The sequence below is a fragment of the Indicator indicator genome, chromosome 17, assembly GCF_027791375.1.
Source record: "Indicator indicator isolate 239-I01 chromosome 17, UM_Iind_1.1, whole genome shotgun sequence".
Taxonomy (NCBI): Eukaryota; Metazoa; Chordata; class Aves; order Piciformes; family Indicatoridae; genus Indicator; species Indicator indicator.
In genome coordinates this window covers 20,337,219-20,356,415 of record NC_072026.1, presented here as the reverse complement: position 1 = coordinate 20,356,415, position 19,197 = coordinate 20,337,219, and the positions used below count along the sequence as shown (strand labels likewise).

At 49.0% G+C, this 19,197-nt stretch overlaps 1 protein-coding gene across 1 annotated transcript; it reads left to right on the top strand.

Moving 5' to 3' along the window:
- The first annotated feature begins 4,897 nt into the window (after nt 1-4,897).
- Nucleotides 4,898-19,197, top strand: NONO (non-POU domain containing octamer binding). The gene is made up of 11 exons (XM_054388494.1): nt 4,898-4,917; nt 5,234-5,363; nt 7,867-8,060; nt 9,008-9,309; nt 11,984-12,079; nt 12,863-13,059; nt 13,330-13,414; nt 14,522-14,624; nt 15,866-15,908; nt 16,488-16,597; nt 18,174-19,197. The coding sequence occupies exons 2-11, from the start codon at nt 5,243-5,245 to the stop codon at nt 18,309-18,311; spliced, it is 1,389 nt and encodes a 462-aa protein (XP_054244469.1). The 5' UTR covers nt 4,898-4,917; nt 5,234-5,242; the 3' UTR covers nt 18,312-19,197.

Below are 19,197 nucleotides of genomic sequence, written 5' to 3'. Positions count from 1 at the left end.
CAGGTACTTATTAGCAGAAGAATACACAACCTAGCTGCCATGAAACCGTTCATCAGCAGCAGGCAGTAATCAACAATGCTACTGTTACTCCCTCGTGCTGATGAATCCCTCAGGAGTCTCCACTGCCTGAAGAGCACAGCCACACAGGTACTGCTTTCCTCCTACAGAGGAACAGCAACTGCTTGGGTACCTGTCCCAGACCTTTGTTCACAGGCATGGATGCAAGACATTTGAAGGCTGAAGGATTTCTCATTTTCACTATTAGATACCCTTTGAAATTAGAAAAGCATTAACTAATATCTCCGAAAATCAAGATGCTTAAATCAACCTTCTAGCTAATCCCTACCTACAAGCTCTGTAAGACCTGAGGAGAGCTCTGAGGGAAGCTCCTGGGGTTTTTTGCCAAATTTTAGAGTAACCCGTAACACCCAACCTAGTACTTCTTGACAGAACCAGCAGTGGTTGATACACAGCTCTATCAATGAAATAGAGCCATGTCCTACCCAGCATGGTTTCAGAGAACAGATTCTTATTAACTACATTGTATCTTGAGTGACACATATGGCAAAAGTTAAACTTCACTACTGTGACTTATCATAGTTTATCTCAGCAGTTGATAGCTTTCCAGATCCAAGCACTGCAAACCTTTACTGGAGGAGCAATGCAGACTGGAGAGCAATGCAGAGGAGAGAGACCTGAGGAGTTCTGGTGGACAGAAGGATGCCCATGGGCCAGCAATGTGCCCCTGTGGCCAAGAAGGCCAAGGGCATCCTGGGCTGGATTACAAGGAATGTGGTTATTAAGTCAAGAGAGGTTCTCCTGCCCTCTGCTCTGCCCTGGTGAGGCCACATCTGGAATACTGCGTCCAGTTCTGGGCCCCTCAGTTCAAGGAAACCTCAGGAAACTGCTTGAGAGAGCCCAGCACAGATCCACAGAGCTGCTGCAGGCAGTGGAACATCTCCCTGTGAGGCCAGGCTGAGGGAGCTGGGGCTTGGAGCTTGGAGCAGAGGAGCCTGAGGGCTGCCCTCATGGCTGGGGATAAAGATGTGCAGGGCTGGAGCCAGGCTCTGCTCAGGGATGGCCCAGGACAGCACAAGGGGCACTGGGGACAAGCTGGAGCAGAGGAGGTACCATGGGAACAGGAGGGAAAACTTTGTCCCTGTGAGGGTGCTGGAGACCTGGAGCAGGCTGCCCAGAAGAGTTGTGGAATCTCCTTCTCTGCAGACTTTCCAACCCCACCTGGATGTGTTCCTGTGTGACCTGCCCTGGGTGACCCTGCTCTGGCAGGGGGTTGGACTGGATGATCTTTCAAGGTCCCTTTCAAACCCTAGAAAAGCTAGGAAAGCTGAGCTGGTTACTTCTTTAGGAAAGCTGAGCAGAGCCATGTCCTTATCACCAGATTTGATTCTGGGATAGGCAGCATTAGGGGAGAAAATGCAGATAACAGAAGTTTTCCTGGGGAATGCAGCACCAGCAAGAGGGAAAATAGGTACTGCCCAGAACAAGAACCATATCTGCAGCACAGCAGGAGAAGGAAAAAGCACAAAAGCAGCAGCTCTCATCCTCATCAAAGACTCTAGGAACCATTCCCCAGCACTCAGCTGAGCATCCATCCCCTCCGTTACCTGACAAAAACCATGTTCAGCACTACCTCTTGCCTACACAAGCATATCCAACTGCCAGGGCCTTTTCCTGTGCCAGACACATGCCACAGCCAGCTCCCACACCACAGCCAGCTCCCACCTCACCAGTGTACACCCTCTGGGGTCTGTCCTGCCCCTGCCTCTGCAAACAACATGGAACGTACTCCCACCTTGCTGCTCACATGCAGCCCAGCCTCAGCAAACTGAGGCTTTGCCTTCTTCAGTGGCACAAGGCAGCTTTGGCTTTCTGGGGCTGCAACTTTCCTTTGCAGGGTCTGATCTCTGAGTGCAGCACATGGTGTCACAGACAGAGATCGCACTCCAGGCCTTGGGGACACCTAAGCTCTGCCCCAGCACAGGCCCAACACCCTGCACAGCCATACGGGGGAAAAGTGGACAGCCCAATCCACCGTTCAAAGACAAGCAGCTGCATTTTTTGCAAGCTCCACAAACTTCATCACTGTGTGGTGACAACAGCATAAAGGCTGCGACCCTCAAAGCATCTGCCCAAAATGCAGAGAGAGGTGAGCTGAGGAAGGTGCTGGGGCAGAGTACAAGGTGCACATCAAGCTGTGGGGCAACTGGGTGCCAGCAGGGCCATTTGCTGCCAGTTTGCAGCTCAGTTCCCTGGCAAATACAAGCTCTGCTGAGGTAGGTTCAGAGGGGGCTGTGGCAGGCCTTCCTGCCCCAGCCATGAGCCCTGGGCCCAGCCTGTGCCTAGGCACCAACATGGCAGGGGACACAGCCGATCCCCAGCACCAGAGTCGGGACTCCCCAAGGGTCTGACTCTCACACTCGTGCGCGAGAACGAGTGCCAGGCTGCTACCTCTCCACCATCTGGAGGGCACCCGAGGGCTACTCCTGCCGGCAGGGGCGAGCGTCTCCCGAAGGGCGGGGCCCACTCACCCACCCTCGACCAGGGGTCGGTGCCGCATTGGGTGGGGTCCTTAGAACCCGCCCCCCGTGGGAGGGCGCCCCCAAGCGGTGGCCACTAGAAGTAGGGGCGAGTGGCGCGCGCCCCGCCCCCTGGCAGAATGGCGGACCCCGCCCCCTCCCGCCCGGCGCGCGCCCCGCCCCTCCCGGAGAGTACCACCGCCCCGGGTCCGCGCCGCAGGCACCTCCCCGCCCCCACCCGCGGCACCGACCACCGGCACCCCACTAGCAGCCGTATGAGGTCGGTCCGCACCGAGTCGCCGCCACGACTGCGCCTCCCAAACAGCCGTAGGGAGGCGCCCGCGGCCGGCGCTGCTCGCACCTGGCTCCCCGGCGCTGCGCCGCCCGCTCTACTCAGAGACCAGATTCGGGTCGCGGCCCCTTTAAATGGAGGCGCCGCTCTGAGCCCTCAGCGCGCTACAGCCCGAAGCGCGGCGGGGGGAGTGCCCCATTGGCTGTGCAGAGCGAGGGACGCTTTTCCATTGGTCGCGGCAGAGCCTGGGCTCGCGAGACTCGCTTGCAGGCGGCAGTCTCGGAAACGCGGAGCGGAGTCCCGAGTCCAGGATCGTCGCAACAGCCCGGACTCCGTCGGGTGGCCAGAAAACCTGTAACGGATCAGTGTGGTGGAGCAGGATCGCGCGAACAGCAGCGCGGAACCCAGTGCGGGCAGTGACCGTATTTCAGCGGGGCGCGGTGTGGTGCGGGAGGCGTGCGTGGCTAGGGGGCGTGGGCAGGAACAGGGTGCCCCAGTCCTCGCCTGTGCCTGCGCGGCCACTCGCAAAGTGCGGAGCGGATCGTGCGGAGCTGGCTTGCCACCCCACTCCTCTCCCCCTCCCCCCTCTTAACCCTCTCACTGCCGCTCCAGGGCGCCCGGCCCCGCCGCGCCGCCACAGCCTCTACCTGCCCGCGGAGGAAGCCGGCCGGCTGGTTCCAGGTGCCACCGTCGCCTCCCTGGAGCTGGAGTGTCTCCCCGGGGCGGTGAGTGACAGCGCGGGCGGGCGGGGCTTCCGCGGGGGCCTCGGACACTACACCGCCTCCGGGAGGGGCTGCCCCGCCTGTTGCCCGCTCTCCGCCCCCAGTAACCCCGAGTGCTCTCCCCAACTCCACCGCGACACCCCTCTAACCGAGCTCCCCTCCCCCACCCAGGCCCCGCCCCCGCCGTGCATCCCAGGCTCCCCTCCCCCAACCACGACAGCCCCAACTCGGGCCGCCCTCCCGCATCCTCGGCACCCCTGTCTGCGACACCTTTCCAACAGACACCTCTCCCTAATCCATCTAGGCGTGGGCTCAGCCGTGCCCTCCGACGCAGGACCCCTCAACTAGACCTTCTCCGAACCCCTGCGGCTCCACGCCTGTTAGGGCCCATGCCCCCTCCACCCCAGAAATGCTGCCCCACTTCTTGGAGGTGCTTCCCCTTCCAGCTCTCTGACAGCCTTCTTGTCTCCCCTTAGGGACCACTAAGGGTGCAGGGGCTGAGCGTAGGGTGGGCCCCGAAGGCACATCGGCGTACGCAGTGCTGGGGCAGGGAGGAAGCCCAAGCGACCTCCCGCGCTTCAAGGAAGCAAAGGCCGGCTTACAGCCGTCGGGAGCGGACGGTTGAATGGCGGAAAATCGGCCGCGCTGCCGACTGCTTCCCTTTCCAGCAGGCTGCGAGCTGCAGCGGGGCCCCCGCGGGGTGCGGGGCTGCGGGCACACGGCACTCCTCCTGGTATACGTGCGACGGGACACGGGAGGTTTTACTGAAAGGCAGTGGAAGCAAGCCCGCCAGAGGCAGCTACGACCACACTCCGGCGCCGACGGTTCCTCCAGCCGAGCCGCTACTCCTGCAGCGGGGCAGCACCACCCCGACGGCGAGGGCTAGGGGGACGACAGGATCTCAGCGTCCAGAAGACGAAGAGCCTCCCGGGGCCGGACTGGGAAGAGAGGGAGGTGCACACGGTGAGCACCAAGAATGGACTGAACACGGCACCGCTCACTCCGCCCTGGGCTCTTTAAATCCAGCGAGCCGCTACTGCGCTTGCGCATCCTGCTCGGCGCGCTCCGGCGGCTCGCGGGGCTTCTTTGTCCCTTTCTCGCCTCTCACCCAAGCGCGATGTCCACGGCAGTGATTGCAGTGCGCGGGGCAGGCTGCCGCCAAGGCGCAGCCAATCGGTTCTGCGCTAAGGCCTGTGGGAGTGCCTAGCCCCGCCCCGCCTAGGCCGGAGTTGTGAGTGGCGGCGAGTACGGCCAGTGGCGGCGTGGCGCTGGGGAACGGGAGGCCAATGGGAGTGCGGCCAGCGAGCGCCTGGTAAGGCTGCGCGAGTTCCGGCCGTGCACGCGCTCTTCTCCGGGTCGCTGCGGGGTGAGGAGGCCACGGTTTATTCTAGCGCCGGTGTTCGCCATCAGGTGAAGGCGCAACAGGGGCGGTGTCGCGGCTCCGCTCTGCTTCGTCGCGGGACGCGCGCTCCGGGACGGTCGCTGCCACTAGGGCCCTGCCGAGGCCCACTGCGGCCTGCGCGGCCCGCCCCGCCGCTGCACGCGGCTGCTTGGGCGGGCGTGAGGGCTCCAGTGAGGCGAGGCCGGGGACGTTGGGAGTCATTCTAGGGCTGGAGGTCGCAGGCGGGCCGGGAGCCGAGGTCGAGCTCTGCGCCGCCACCAACCGGGCGTTTCTTCTCTAGGTAGGGAAGATGCAGGGCAACAAGGGTTTCAACATGGAGAAGCAGAACCATACTCCACGGAAACAGCACCAGCACCAGCAGCATCCACCGCCGTCCATCCCCGCGAACGGGCAGCAGGCCAACAGCCAGAGTGAGTCCCGGGGCCGCCCGGCCCCGTTTTGGGTAGGCGTTGAGCGACCGCCCTGCCCTCACTTAGAGGATAACTTCATGTTCCGATTAGCGGCCTGCCCGTGCGGGTACAACAGGTCTTGCAGAAAACAAGCAGAACCCGCTCTTTAAATTTGAAATAATGGAAACTCAGATCTTTAAGCAAACCGCGACTTGAGTTCGCTGTTCTCCAGCGGTAGTAAGGATTTCCAGTTGTTGCAGACGGTGGCTTGAATTGCAGCGGGGCAGGTTTTTTTTGTTTGTTTTTTTTTTTTTTTTTACTCAGTGTACTGAAATATGCATGCGGCTCTCGCAGGTTTGACGAGGATTTGTTTATAAGCTTCTTGTGTTCCCGAACCTGGACAGTGATGTAGAATTTACTTCTTTGACTCAAATTGTCAAGAAATGCTCGCTTAAAGAGTTTAGAGTTCTCTAAACCTTTACCCGTGTTTCTGTAAACCCTGCAAATATGTGATGGCCTATTTTGCACTGGCTCCGTTTCATTTTTTCCCAGCCATAACAGATGGCTTCTCAACATAGGTTTCTTGAAGTACTAGTGAAATAAATTTGCAAAGTAAAGATGCAGGTGTACTAAGAACTTTGTTACAACAATCCATAGTCACCAATTAAAGTTTTACATGGGAGGGACCAGGAAATACCCAATCTCACTTAATATTTCAGCATTCAAGTACCTGACATCAATGGTGGCTGTTGCTCTAATCTGGTGTGTTTCTGGGTTGGTGCTCGGTCAGCCTGCACCATTGTGCTGGTACTAGGGGTATGGAAGGGATGCTTGTGAGCTGAGACAACATGCGTTAATGACTTGTGGGGCCTTAACTAACCTAACGTGTTGGTTTAGAAGCATGGCACCAAGGCATTGCCATTAACATTTTCAGGTGAAGAAGTGTTAAGTGTTTTAGTTGTACTAGAAAATTTTAAGTTTAGGCACTTTGTTCAAAACAAAAGCGGGTAGAAGTCACTTTGCATAATTCCTGTGTGTGGTTTTTCTCTCAAAGTTGTAGGTTTAGCTACACACACATGCAGATATACTGGGCAAGTAAAAAATACCTTGCCTATTGTTATTAAATGACCTTGTTAAAAAGACTGCTTGTCGGTTAATGGTACATAATAGACAAGGATGGCAGACCTTTTTGTTCTGGCTGGAATCAATACAACACAACTGTGCTGTGGTATTCATACAGAGATCAGCTTACCTCAGATTGCTTTGAGTGGAACTAAGGGCACAACAGTGGTACAATTGTGCTCTTAAGTCCCTCCTAGTGTTTTCACAGGCCGTGCATTCAATCCTCAAGTACTTCTGATAACAATGTGAAGAAGTTCATAAGACAAAACACTTATGCATCCCTGCTCTGTAGATACACATCCTATAGATATATCCACAGTTTGAGGGGTTGTGTTTGTTACTCATGGAAGTGTGCTTATAACAGAGTTGTCCTGGCGTGGCATTTGTCATCTTTGCATGAATAGCCTTTCCAGGTTAGTGCCATGCTTTGTAGCCTGAATCAAGCCACTCATTTATATCTCATGGCCCCACATGAAATAGCCCTCTGCAAAACAAAGGAACTGCCTTTTATGGCTTACAGTCCTGTGTGAGGAAATTCCAGTACATTGAAGAAAATGGGAAAACGGGACACAGCAAGATCAAGTGATGATAAAGCCACCCCTGTGTCTGGCATGGAGCAGAGTTTACAGGCTTGTGCTTGACTCTTGGGTGAATTAAGGGCTAAAAGATGCTATATACTTGTGGAGATTTAAGAATGTTCCTACAACCTGTCCTACTCATTACTGTTAATACAGCAATATCTACTGAATACAGACTTTTGTCATGAACTTTGTAATTTTTCTGAGGTCTCACCTATATGGCTGGGTCTTGGGGTGTTGGGTTTTGGTGTTTTTTTTTTCCCTCTATTTTCACCATTCCAGCCTTCTCTTCAGCTTGAAATCCAAGACTCTAGAACCCCAATTTGGTCTCATAGAATGACAACTATCTCAAATGTTATCTGTCTGGGCAAACTTTCCTGTTGTTGACATAATACTTGTTTTTTTTTGAGTAAAGGTCTGGTTGCTTGCCAAACTCTGGCTTTTCTACAGTTGTTCAGGTTGTGATAGCAAAATATTGTGACTACAGCTGATTTGTTGTGAGCCAGTCATCTTCAGCATATTTCCAAAACCTGATTGAAACCTCAGATGTTATTTAAAGCTGCAATGTTCTTTTCTCCTGCTCTGGAGTGTGTTCACTGGTGCTAGTGAGCACCGAGGTTCAACCATGTGTTTTCTTCTAAGAGCACGGGCCCATTCTGAAACAAAATCCCCTTGTTGCTGTAGAGATGGCTGGAGAGATTTGAGACCAAAGTGAATGGGTGGTGTTAACCTATATTGTCCTGTGTCTTTGTGTTCACTGTGATGAAACCTAATAGAATTTATCCCCCCAACTGTAGAGCAGCTGTGTACCTTATTCCCCTCAGATGAAGGCCTGACTATTGACCTGAAGAATTTCCGAAAGCCTGGTGAGAAGACCTTCACCCAAAGAAGCCGCCTGTTTGTGGGAAATCTGCCCCCAGATATTACAGAGGAAGAGATGAGAAAGTTGTTTGAGAAGTATGGCAAGGCAGGTGAAGTCTTCATACACAAGGACAAAGGCTTTGGCTTCATCAGACTGGTGAGTGAAGCTACCTGTGGGGTGTTTTTGTGATAGTGGCTTGCACTGGAGGAATATTGCCAGTTGAAAGTGGGAGATGTTCAGGTATCTTGCTGATTAAGCCTACTGTTGATTTTAGTAATGTAGGATATGGAACTAGCTTCTACAAGTGATATGTCTGGAGCTTGTTCTGAGAAGGAATTTGAGTTCAGGCAGCTTGTGGCAGGATTTATGAAGCGTCTGATAAAGCTATTCCGAATTCAGGCATAGACAATGTGAACGTGATGCTGTCATACCTAAGACAGACTTCAGCTTTCTGTGAGGCTGTGAAAAAGGGATCCCTGTCAACATAGGTTCTCCTGTAGTATTACTGGAGTGATCAATGAATGGGATCTCTAGGTGATCATGTTAAAGCTACCGATACAGTGTAGTGGATCTCAGATTTATTGGCCTATTTACTTCATTTCTGAAAGCCCCAAGGTGGCTGGATGGAGCACAGGATTCCCACACTGAAGTCTGGGTGGTGACTTGACTGGAAAGGTGTGAAACTGGCATAGGATATCTTCTTTGCGCTGTCATACAATCAGTGTTTCCTTTTACAGTTACCAGACTTGGCTAATAGTTGAATCTTGATATTTTTTTTTATATATATTTTTTTATTGCATGTTTTGTAGCCTTAATAAAATTGGTAGAAAATGATCATTTATTTGCCTAGTTCATGCTGGTTTTTGGATTATCTTATGTCTAATAGATTGATTAATATTTTTTTTCCCCCTCCCAAACTGTCCATGCCCATTCATCTAGAGTCCTTGATAATAGTGAATAGCTGTGGTTTGCTGGGACGCTTTACCACGGTACAGGAAGATTATTTGTTCTCTGTGTAGAGGAAATAGGCTTGTGACTGTTGTGATTGTGACTGGCTGATTCTGTACTGCACTGAGAACTGTAATAACTTTCTTTGTCTTCAGGAAACTCGCACTCTGGCAGAGATTGCAAAGGTGGAACTAGACAACATGCCGCTACGTGGGAAGCAGCTGAGAGTGCGTTTTGCATGCCACAGCGCATCGCTGACAGTCAGGAACCTGCCTCAGTTTGTGTCCAATGAGCTGCTGGAGGAGGCCTTCTCAGTGTTTGGCCAGGTGGAGAGGGCTGTGGTTATTGTGGATGACAGAGGACGATCCTCTGGGAAGGGCATTGTGGAGTTCTCAGGGAAGCCTGCTGCTAGGAAAGCCTTGGATAGATGCAGTGATGGATCTTTCCTGCTAACTACGTAAGTGTGGAGGGCAAGAAGTGCTCTGCTGGCATGCATGCAGGTTGATGGGTGGCATTAGCTTGTAAGAAACGTTTCTAACCACTAGAGCAAGACACAGGGTAGGAGGTGGTACATGATTTGCTCAGGGAGAACTTTACTTAGCTTTATTCCAACAGGAGGGAATCTGTGCTGGGTCTGAAAACTTTTTTCTGGGAAGCTGCTCGAGAAGTAAGTGCATAAAACTTCCCAGTAAGCTCTAAGAGAATGCCTTCTTAGGGCAATTAAAGCAGCCTTGAAGAAGCAGAGACCATCTGCAGTTGGGAATGAAGCTCAAGTGTAATTACTTGTGCACTGTGTCACTTCAGAGGTGAGTCTCATGGTGGGATTCCATGCATGCTCTGCTGGGTGGGATGCTGATCCACCGTGTGAGCATGAGATCTGTCAGAGAAGCTAGTCAGATTGGATCGTTTGGGCTTTTATAGAATCAGTCAGGGTTGGAAGGGTCCACATGGATCATCTAGTTCCAACCTCCCTGCCATGGAGGGGGTTCACCATAATAAACTGCACTTGAGCAGCATAAGGCAGTAAAGCCTCTTGCACCATTGCATGGATTCATCCAAGTAAACAGCTGTTGCCAGATCAGAGCAGGTCTTGTTGCTCTATTAAGAGAGCTGATTTTGAACTCTTGGGAAAAAAATACTGCATATCTTGTATGCATGCAGCTAGATTTTTTTGAACAGAATACTTCCTGAAATTGAGGTTATCTGGGTAACTTCTTAAAAAAACATTATAAGCTTTGTTCTTCTCACTTCTTGTTCTTGGGGGCCTGCATATGGCACAGTTGTACACAACACGTTCAGCTTCAAGAAGTTTGTGGGAGGTTGTGGCTTGTTTGGTTTGGGGTTTGGGAGTTTTTTGGGTTTATATGTGCTTTTTTCTGAGACTATGACCTGCACAGTGGGTAGTGCTCTGTGGGAGGATTGCTTTTGGTGATTCAGAAGTCTATATCCTAAAGACCCATGAACTCAAATTGTCGAACATGATCATGTACAACTAGGTAGTAATGTGTAACAGAGCAGCCGAGGGTGACATTCAGTCTTGTAGCTATCACCATGTGTTAGATCCTGATACCTAGGACAGCAAACCTCTATGTTCCTTATTTATAGTTAGGGTTTAGTTCTGATTAAGTTTGGTTTGGCTTGTCCTAGTTCATGACAGTAACAGCCTAACTAGTTGGAGTTGGTTCACATTGAAGAATAAGAGTATTAATAATGGAGTTAAAGTGAGAAGCTACATGGTAGATCTTCAGCTGAGGAGAGAGATCTGTGATGGTTTGAAACTGTCTTTTTAATTTTTCTTCTCAAAGTTCAAGCAGAGAAAGCAAAAGAGTGTAAATAAGTCACTATTGGGTGTAAGAAAGCAAAATAATGGTTGCTCTAAACACTTCCACTGGATAGATAGAAATGTTTAAGAACTACTACTCAAAACAGAGTTTGGGCAATTGGGGCAATTTGATGGGCTGTCTGGCTGCTGCTTCTTCTCTTCTGGCTGGAGATAACACACTGAGCTTGGCAAGCTAAGTTAACAGCTTCTCTGTTTCTATCTCTCTGTCTTCTGCCAGGAGGGTCTGGGGGGGAGGTCCCCTGAGGGGAAGCAAAGGGAGCTTGGTTGTGCTTTTCTGTTGATTTTATATATTTGTAAATGTTGTGAATTATGTATATTTGTACATATTCATTGCATTTCATCATAGATTGTAGATTTGCTTGTAAATATAGCTTTCATTCACTTCCAGACTGAGCTAGCCTGGTTATTGTTGGTGGGGGGGATTTCAGCTCTCACACTGATACAAGATCTTAGCCTGTCCTTCTTTCCTCCTGGACTCTGGACACCAGCTGTTGCTTGGCTTAGTGTGATCATTTCTCTTCAATTTCCCTGGCTGTGGCATGTGGAATTGAGGAACTAATGAGAAGCTGTGATGCTGCTTTATGCTGAGGATGAGCACTGTCAGTGCTATGCTGTGGGGCTAATTGAGAGGCTGAGGACACTTCTGTGAGATAGTTTCTTCTCTATGCAGAAGGCAGGAGGATAGAAGTGCAGTGGTATAGTGTCTGTGCTGTGAAGTGCAACAGTGGATTTCTTGGAGGGGGAAATTCAGACAGAGCCTAGCAGGCTCTGAAGAGAGCACTGCTGCTGGGCAATGTCATGTGGTGATCCTGCCAGGAGAATAGAGATGAGTGGTACAGCCAGCAACTTCTGGTGAGGAGCAGTGTAGTTACTCTTCAGGCAGTTATGAAAAGGCACATGAGGACTTGTGCAGCCCATGGTTGGTAAGTAAGGAAAGGGAGAAAAAGCAGACTCAAGGGACTACAAGCCATCTTGATGAGTAGATGCTACTGGAGAACATCAGCTTCCAGTTAAGCTGTTAATTTGAACAACCAACTGCAGGTATTCTTCGAGTACAATATTGGTTTGGTTTCAACAAGGATTTTGATGAACAATTCTGTTCCTGTTTTAGAGAGAAAAAAAGTGTTAAGAGTCATTTCTGGTTTCACTTGGGTTGAGATCCCCAACTGCTCTGAATTTCCTTGAAAAGTGCTAAAAGCAGTATTTTGTAAGTTCAGACATAGTGCACATGTTCTGCTGCAAGTTTCTTTATGAATTCTCTTTGAAGCATCTCATTTTTTCTTTACAGATTCCCTCGGCCTGTCACTGTGGAGCCCATGGATCAGTATGATGATGAAGAGGGACTACCAGAGAAACTAGTCATCAAAAACCAGCAATATCACAAGTATGTGCCTGCCATGCAATAGGAGATAATACTACCTGTTGGCTAGACCATGGACTAGTGCCTGAGTCTTAGGAGGGTGCATTATCAGTGTTACTAAAGGTCCTTCTGTTTTTTCTGTAAATGTGACCTGACTCTGGAAAGATAGAGGGGTTGCCCAGGGAAGTTGTGGATGCCCCCTCCCTGGAAGTGTCTTTGAAGGCTTTCAAGAGTCAGTAGGTATCATGTGATCTGGGAAGTGGGAATTAGTAAACCGTGTGAACTCAGGGATTTTTTTAAGTCATGAAGATGAGAACTTCAGGAGTTGGGAAGCTGTATTAGCAATAGTCCTGTGTAGCAGGTATAGCAGAGATGAGTCAAGTAAAGGTATTTTTGACCAGTGTGTTTCTGGAGTGGTCTGTCCATAAGATGTGCAGCAGAGCAAAGACTTGTTTCTTTCAAGTGTATTTCTCAGTGTTCTTACTCAGAATCTTTTGGTGTCTTACAACAGCAGTGTCATTACTTGTGCAGTAGGACAAGATGCAGTTTCCCTGTATAATTAATCCTGCAGAAGGATCCTGCCTAAGTTTTTCCTTTCAGTAATATGGTTCCTTAGGAGCAGACAAACTGGCATCTCAGCATAGCAATTTGTGAGAGAGTAGAAGACAAGGTGGTTCTTTGCTTGTTGCACTAAGATGCATTTCTAACTGTTAGGAGAATCTGCCATGGTGTTTACTGTTGAGGTGTGTTTTCCTTGGCTCATCCTTGCTCTGCTGAAGCATTGATGAGCTGTGCCTTGCCTGGCAGGGAGCGTGAACAGCCCCCTCGGTTTGCACAGCCTGGCAGCTTTGAATATGAATACGCCATGCGTTGGAAGGCTCTCATAGAGATGGAGAAGCAGCAGCAGGAGCAAGTGGACCGCAACATCAAGGAAGCTCGAGAGAAGCTGGAGATGGAAATGGAGGCAGCTCGCCACGAGCACCAAGTGATGCTCATGCGGCAAGGTACCCATCCCAGACACAGTGTCAGAACATGGTCCTGCAGCACCGAGGACTGGGTAGCTCAGAAGGCTGCCTAGGGTCTACTGCAGGTGCGCTGTGGTGTAGCTACTTGACACGTAACCAGGCATAGTGGGGGCCAAGGAACGGAAAGATTGTTGCAGCGTTGCTGGAGATTCTTTTACCTCTCTTGTGTGCTGTGGTTCTAGCATAAGGGTTGTCAGAGGTGATATGGGAAAGGAGTTTGGTTGGTTTTTTCACTGTCGTCTTTAACAGATTTAATGAGGCGCCAGGAAGAGCTCAGGAGGATGGAGGAGTTGCATAACCAAGAAGTACAAAAACGTAAACAGTTGGAACTTAGGTAAGGGGGCAGGTTCTGAAATGCCATGAATGCGTAATACTGTGGAATGGGACATTCCTTCCATGCACCTCATTGTTCATTGTGACAGTTTAATTACTGCTTCAAGTGTGGCTGTTATGCTGGGCCTTTTTGTTCATAGAACGTACAGTTGGTTTCAGATGGAAGAGTGAAGGATTACTTCCACTGAGTAGTATTTGGGTTTTTTTACAGTTCAGTGTCTCAGTTTAGCTCCTTGATTGAAGCAGATAGAAAAATCAGAATCTTCAGTGATTCTGTGGCTTCCCCATTCTAGCATCTCTTTTCATTTGAGTGGTAACTTAGTCTCAGAAATTTCCCTCTCCATTTCAGCTCTTCCTTCCAGGGTCATTTTTAGAAGCTTCAGGAGGTTCTCAAGACTACTCCTGTAATAGAAGGGACTTAAGACCTGTCTGGCTTTTGTGCATTACATTACATGCATTTGGAAGCTGCTGTGTAAATAGAATCATACAGAATTTGGATTGGAAAAGACCTTGAAGAGCATCGAGTCCAACAGTAAACCTAACACTGCCAAGGCCACCACTAAACTATGTAGCTAAGTACCACATCTAGTTTTAAATCCCTCCAGGGATGGTGACTGAAGTACTTCCCTTGGCAGCCTGTTTGGGTGCTTGATAATGCCAGTGAAGAAATTTTTCTCAATATCCAGCGTACACCTCCTCTGGCACAACTTGAAGCTGTTTCCTCTTGTTCTGTCACTTATTAGTTGGGAAAAGAGACACCCACCTCATTACAGCCTCCTTTCAGGTAGTGGTGCAGAGTGATAAGGTCCCCACTGAGCCTCTTTTTCTCCAGACTGAACAATCCCAGTTCCCTCAGCCACTCCTTGTGAGAGAAAACCATGGTTATGCTCATGTTGGGTTTGATAATGAGCTCCTTAAAAGTGAAGCTGTTGGAAATGTCCTTGTGTGCAGTAAGTGTTCCTGTTTGCCCTATGAGGTACCTCACGTTTCACAGCCTCCAGCAAAATCATGTTGTTAAAGCTGTAGGCTTCCAAACAGTCATTAGGCAGCACTGTGATGCAGGTGGTCGTTGGATACTGTGCTGAGCATCCTTGGACCTTTTTTGCAGGCAGGAGGAAGAACGCAGGCGCCGTGAGGAGGAGATGAGGAGGCAGCAAGAAGAGATGATGAGGCGCCAGCAGGAAGGCTTTAAAGGGAATTTTGCTGATGCGGTACGAGTGCTGCTGCCTCACCTTGCATCTGCACACTTGCAGGAGGCTTTTGCCCTTCCACAGTGTGGGGCTTCCTGTGAATGCTTAACTTGGTACCTGAGGGACTCTACATCTTTAGTGCCTTCTGCCCTAAATTATCAATGACTCGTGTTGAGTTTGGAAAATATAAACACCCCAGGTACTGTCCAGGACTCTGGCTGTGCAGAAGAATGCATCCCAACTAATTCTATACTCACAGTACCAAAGGTGTGCTGACCTGAAGTACTGCTGCAGTACCCTGTTATGGTCATACACCCAGCTGTATCCTTAGCCTACGGTCTTGTCTTAGTCATGCTTAAATGAAACTTTCCCAACTTGAGGTACTGCTGCAGGCATGATAATTGCTTGTACTTGGAAGTTAGCTGGCCAGGTATTTTATTGTAATGTAAAATAGTGGTAACCTGTCTTTTAACAGCAGTATCTCTAGTTCTGTGAAGAACTGTCTTACAACTCATTTGCAGTCCCAGCAACCTGATATTGTGAAGGCAGCTGTAGCGCCGTCAAGGTGATGTAATGGCGTTGATGTAACTGACAAGTGTCTATATATTTGAGTAAAAACCTGGCCCTAAGCAAAATAGCTGAATACATGCCAAAGCAAAAGAGGCAAAATAGTGTGACCAGCCCAGATGTGCAGGTATTGCCCTGCACAGCACAGCTCCCCACTTCTCTAAGCAGGAGTGCCTTACGTGATAGCGACACTGAGCCTACAGGTGAAATGAAAGCTGCCCTTCAGTTCCCACTGTGGAAAGGTAGAACCCTCCCTGAAGTTAGGAGGTAGTTCTAGCTTTGCAGTGCAGGGGGTCTGTGGTGTGTCCCCGATGCTCAGTTAATAAAAGAAATGGAGCTCACTCAATGTAAGTGACCCAGTGCTTGCATTCCTTTCAATAGGAAAAGCTTCTTAGCTGTGCTGGGGAAGTAGCAAAACAAATTCTATCTAATGTGTTACTGCTGCTCAGCACATTGTTCTGTCCAGACATGCACCATCAATTTGTGCTGCTGTTTGCTAAAGTCTGTGTGTGGATACTTCACCATGATTGTGAGAAGCAGATACTTTTAAGACTTGTTTATTCAGCAGTTGGTGAACGTAGCTTCTTTGGAAATGTACTCTGAGAATTAGTTTTCTACACAGTTTTCAGCAGTAAACCCCCAGAACTCGCTGAATTTGTATAAGGGCATTTTTCAAATGAGTGCCTCTTTTACAGAGGGAGCCACCAGACATGCGGATGGGGCAGATGGGTATGGGAGGTAAGAGTGCTCTGTGGCTATCTTTTTTTCCTACACATGTTCCCTTCCTCCTTTACAAAATCAATGTTTTGAGAAGCCTTAATTTATTGGATTCTGAGTCAGTAATTGCCCACTTGAGTGACAGGAAGTATTCATGTGACCGGAAATACACGAAAATGTGAGTAGGAAGCAGCCCTTGGTTCAGTAAGCAAAAGGCTCAACTGAAGATTAAAGGTCTGGTTGCTCGCAGCCCCAGTGTGCTGCAGAAGTTTGTACTGATATAGGAACTCCTAGAACATGTTGTGTTAGATTTTCAGCCTGTGCCTGCATTTCCATCTCCTGACTACATGTAGAGTTTCAGACCACACAAGGGCATGAGAAGAGGCACTGTGTGGGCTTAGTGGTTAATAAAGGTGGTGAGTGTTAGAGCCTGCTCTACTTTCAGGCAACACCAGAGTGCAAGCAGTTTGTCGTGTCCTAGTGGCACAAAGCTGCTCTGTCCCTAGATACAATTGCAGGGAGCTTTGATTAGCTCTGGAGCCCTGAGTAGATCCCAGTCACTGCCTCTTGCCAGGACTGTTTCTCAGTTTCCTTTTCCAGGTACCATTGGCATGAACAATAGAGGAGCCATGGGTGCTGCCAGTGTCCCAGCTGCTGCACCTCCTGCGACTGGGCCTGGAGCCATGATACCCGATGGAGCCATAGGAATGGTAATGAATCTCCACCTGCTTTTTGTGCACACCTTTTAAATGCAGATGATGTTGTTTTGGTTAAGTACTGTGTTTGTCTACCTAAGCTTGTTGTTTAAATCCTGCTGAAATCTTCAGAAGTTCCTCTTGCCTTGATAGTAACTGATAATTCTTAGGTGATTGAGCCAAGACTAGTAGCTGCTTCACTTCCAAGACAGCTAGTGCTAAACTAAAGCCTTTTGTTAGACCTCAGTGAAAATAGATGGGTCGTTTTTGCAGTGGCATCGTGGGAGGCACTTTGTTGAATTAGTGTGTTTTGAGAGTAGATTCTTGCAAGCATAAAGCCATGCTTTCAGGAATGTTCTGTCACCACTTTTCAAACCAATTATCTTCTATACTAATAGTTTAAAATAAATAAGACGATGGTATGGTAAAATGAGTTCAGCTGATTTGCTTAGGAGGTAAAGAGCTCATAACTCAGTGGAGGTTATGCCTATTTGTTTGCTTTTTAAAATTCTTTATATTTAATTTTGTTTTAAACTTCACTGTAGAGCTTTGCAACAGGCCATGACTTCTGTGGTATTTGTCATTCCTCTGTCAGACAGAGGACTGATCCACTCACAGTCTCAGCACTTGTAGTCAGCAGCAGAAATGGCAGCAGTAATAGTCAAGTGTGTCCTTCAGCAGTTTAGAGCAACTGGTCTAATAATTCTCCTGCAAACCTCCTTACTTGGTCTTTCGTGGCTACTGCATCACAGATTTGGTTGTATTTGGCTACCAGCTTTTGTGCTTGATTGGTAAAGCACAGTGGAGCTGCTGAGGTGAAGGGAGTGTGTACTTCACAAGGAAAATAAAGGGGAAGATGAAGGGAGGAATGGAAATGGAGGGGAGTTCAGAGCAGTATGATGCCATTTAGACCATATAGCAATTTGCTGTTTCTGTAATGGCCAGAAATATGGGCTTTTGGAAACCATCCTGGCCGTGTGGGGGTTTAGGAACTACTGGGGCCATGTATTCCAGTTTCTTATACAGGCATGTTGCATGTTTGGAGTGGTTCCAGTGCCCTTTCCTGTGTGCTACAGGAAAAATTGATGATTATGTAGAATTTTTCCTCTCTAGGTGTCATGGTTCATGCCTGGCTAGGAGAAGGGAGAGCCAAAAGAATGGAAATAACGGGATATAATCAGGGTACAGGATGAGCATTGCAGGCTGATCTTGGAGTTGGAGCATTATGTGCTGGAGTGCAGCAGTGCTGTGCTGACAGCTCCTCCTTTGCCTTCAGTTTGGCTGGAGGAATGTGGTGAAAGGGGGAAGTTTTTCCCAGGCTGCATTACTCACATGCTCCACAGCAGGGCACCAGGCTGTGAGGCAGTGCAAACGCTTCCAGCATACTTGGCTAAAAGATACCTATGGTCCTGCAGTGGTCCTGGCAGTCCAGTTTTGGGGCTTTGGGGATGTTTTTTGGTGGGCTGGAAGTTTGTAGCAAGGTCAGCTGGAATTGTAGAATGCTGGTAGAATTTTAATCAACTTGGCTGGCTTTTTACTATCCTTTGCTTCTTGTTTTTCTTCTTGCCTCTCCTTTTATCCTCACTACAAGACTCCTGCACCGCCTGCAGATCGCTTTGGGCAGGGCAGCGCAATGGAAGGCCTTGGAGCCATGGGAGGCAACCCACCTGCTTTCAACAGAGGAAACCCAGGGGGTGACTTTGGCCCTAACAAGCGTCGCAGATACTAACAGGATTAAACTATCCCCTGCACACGCCCCAAAGAGGAAAGGAATCTTGGCAGGCCACACAGGGCTCAGCTTGGGGAGGGGGAGATACTAAAAATAATTAATCAGGGCCTGTTTTGATAAAGCCACTCTAGGACAAGGGGAGTGCAGTTGACTGGTAAGGGGGTTAGAAAAGTTCATGTGGTGCATTCCTGTAATTTCAATGTGAAAACGGATTCTGGGAGGCTGCTGTGGTGGTTGCGTAACGGCGAAATCTGCCGAGGACCCTGATGCCATGACCATGCCAGGTTTCCTGTTTGCAGCCAGAGTCCTGAGGCTTAGCTAGATAAACTTGCAGTATGTCTTGGATTTGTTAGTGTAGAGGATCTTGCTTAAGAGCGCAGGGAAGTCTCTGGAGAACTAGGGCAGCATCTGGGTACTTGGCAGCTCCCATGATCCCCTGTGAATTTATACAGTTCCAAATGATCCACCACATAGTGAACTGGGGGAGATTTTGTTATTTGGTTTTTTATTACTATTATTCTCCTAACTTGTAGTTATTCTTTTTATCTGGACCATCTCTTCCTTTCAAATAGTTGACTGTCAGGTGCAGCCTGAATGGCTGGGAGGCTCTTGTTTGGATGGGGGGTTTTGATAACGTGTTGTATCACTGTTTATTTTTACTCGTAGTGAAGTACAATCTATTGGACAAAGATCCTGTATCTCATGCTGAAGATTTAACTGAAGGAAAAAAAAAAAAACAACTGTTTGTATAATCCTAACCTTGCCTGTCTTTTGTGTAGAAGTATTACAAGATTTTTTCATTTAGTGTAAACTGTTTGAACACGAGCTGTAATTGTCCCACTAACAAGTCTGAGTTTGAGGAATGTTCCAGGAATGCATTATTAAA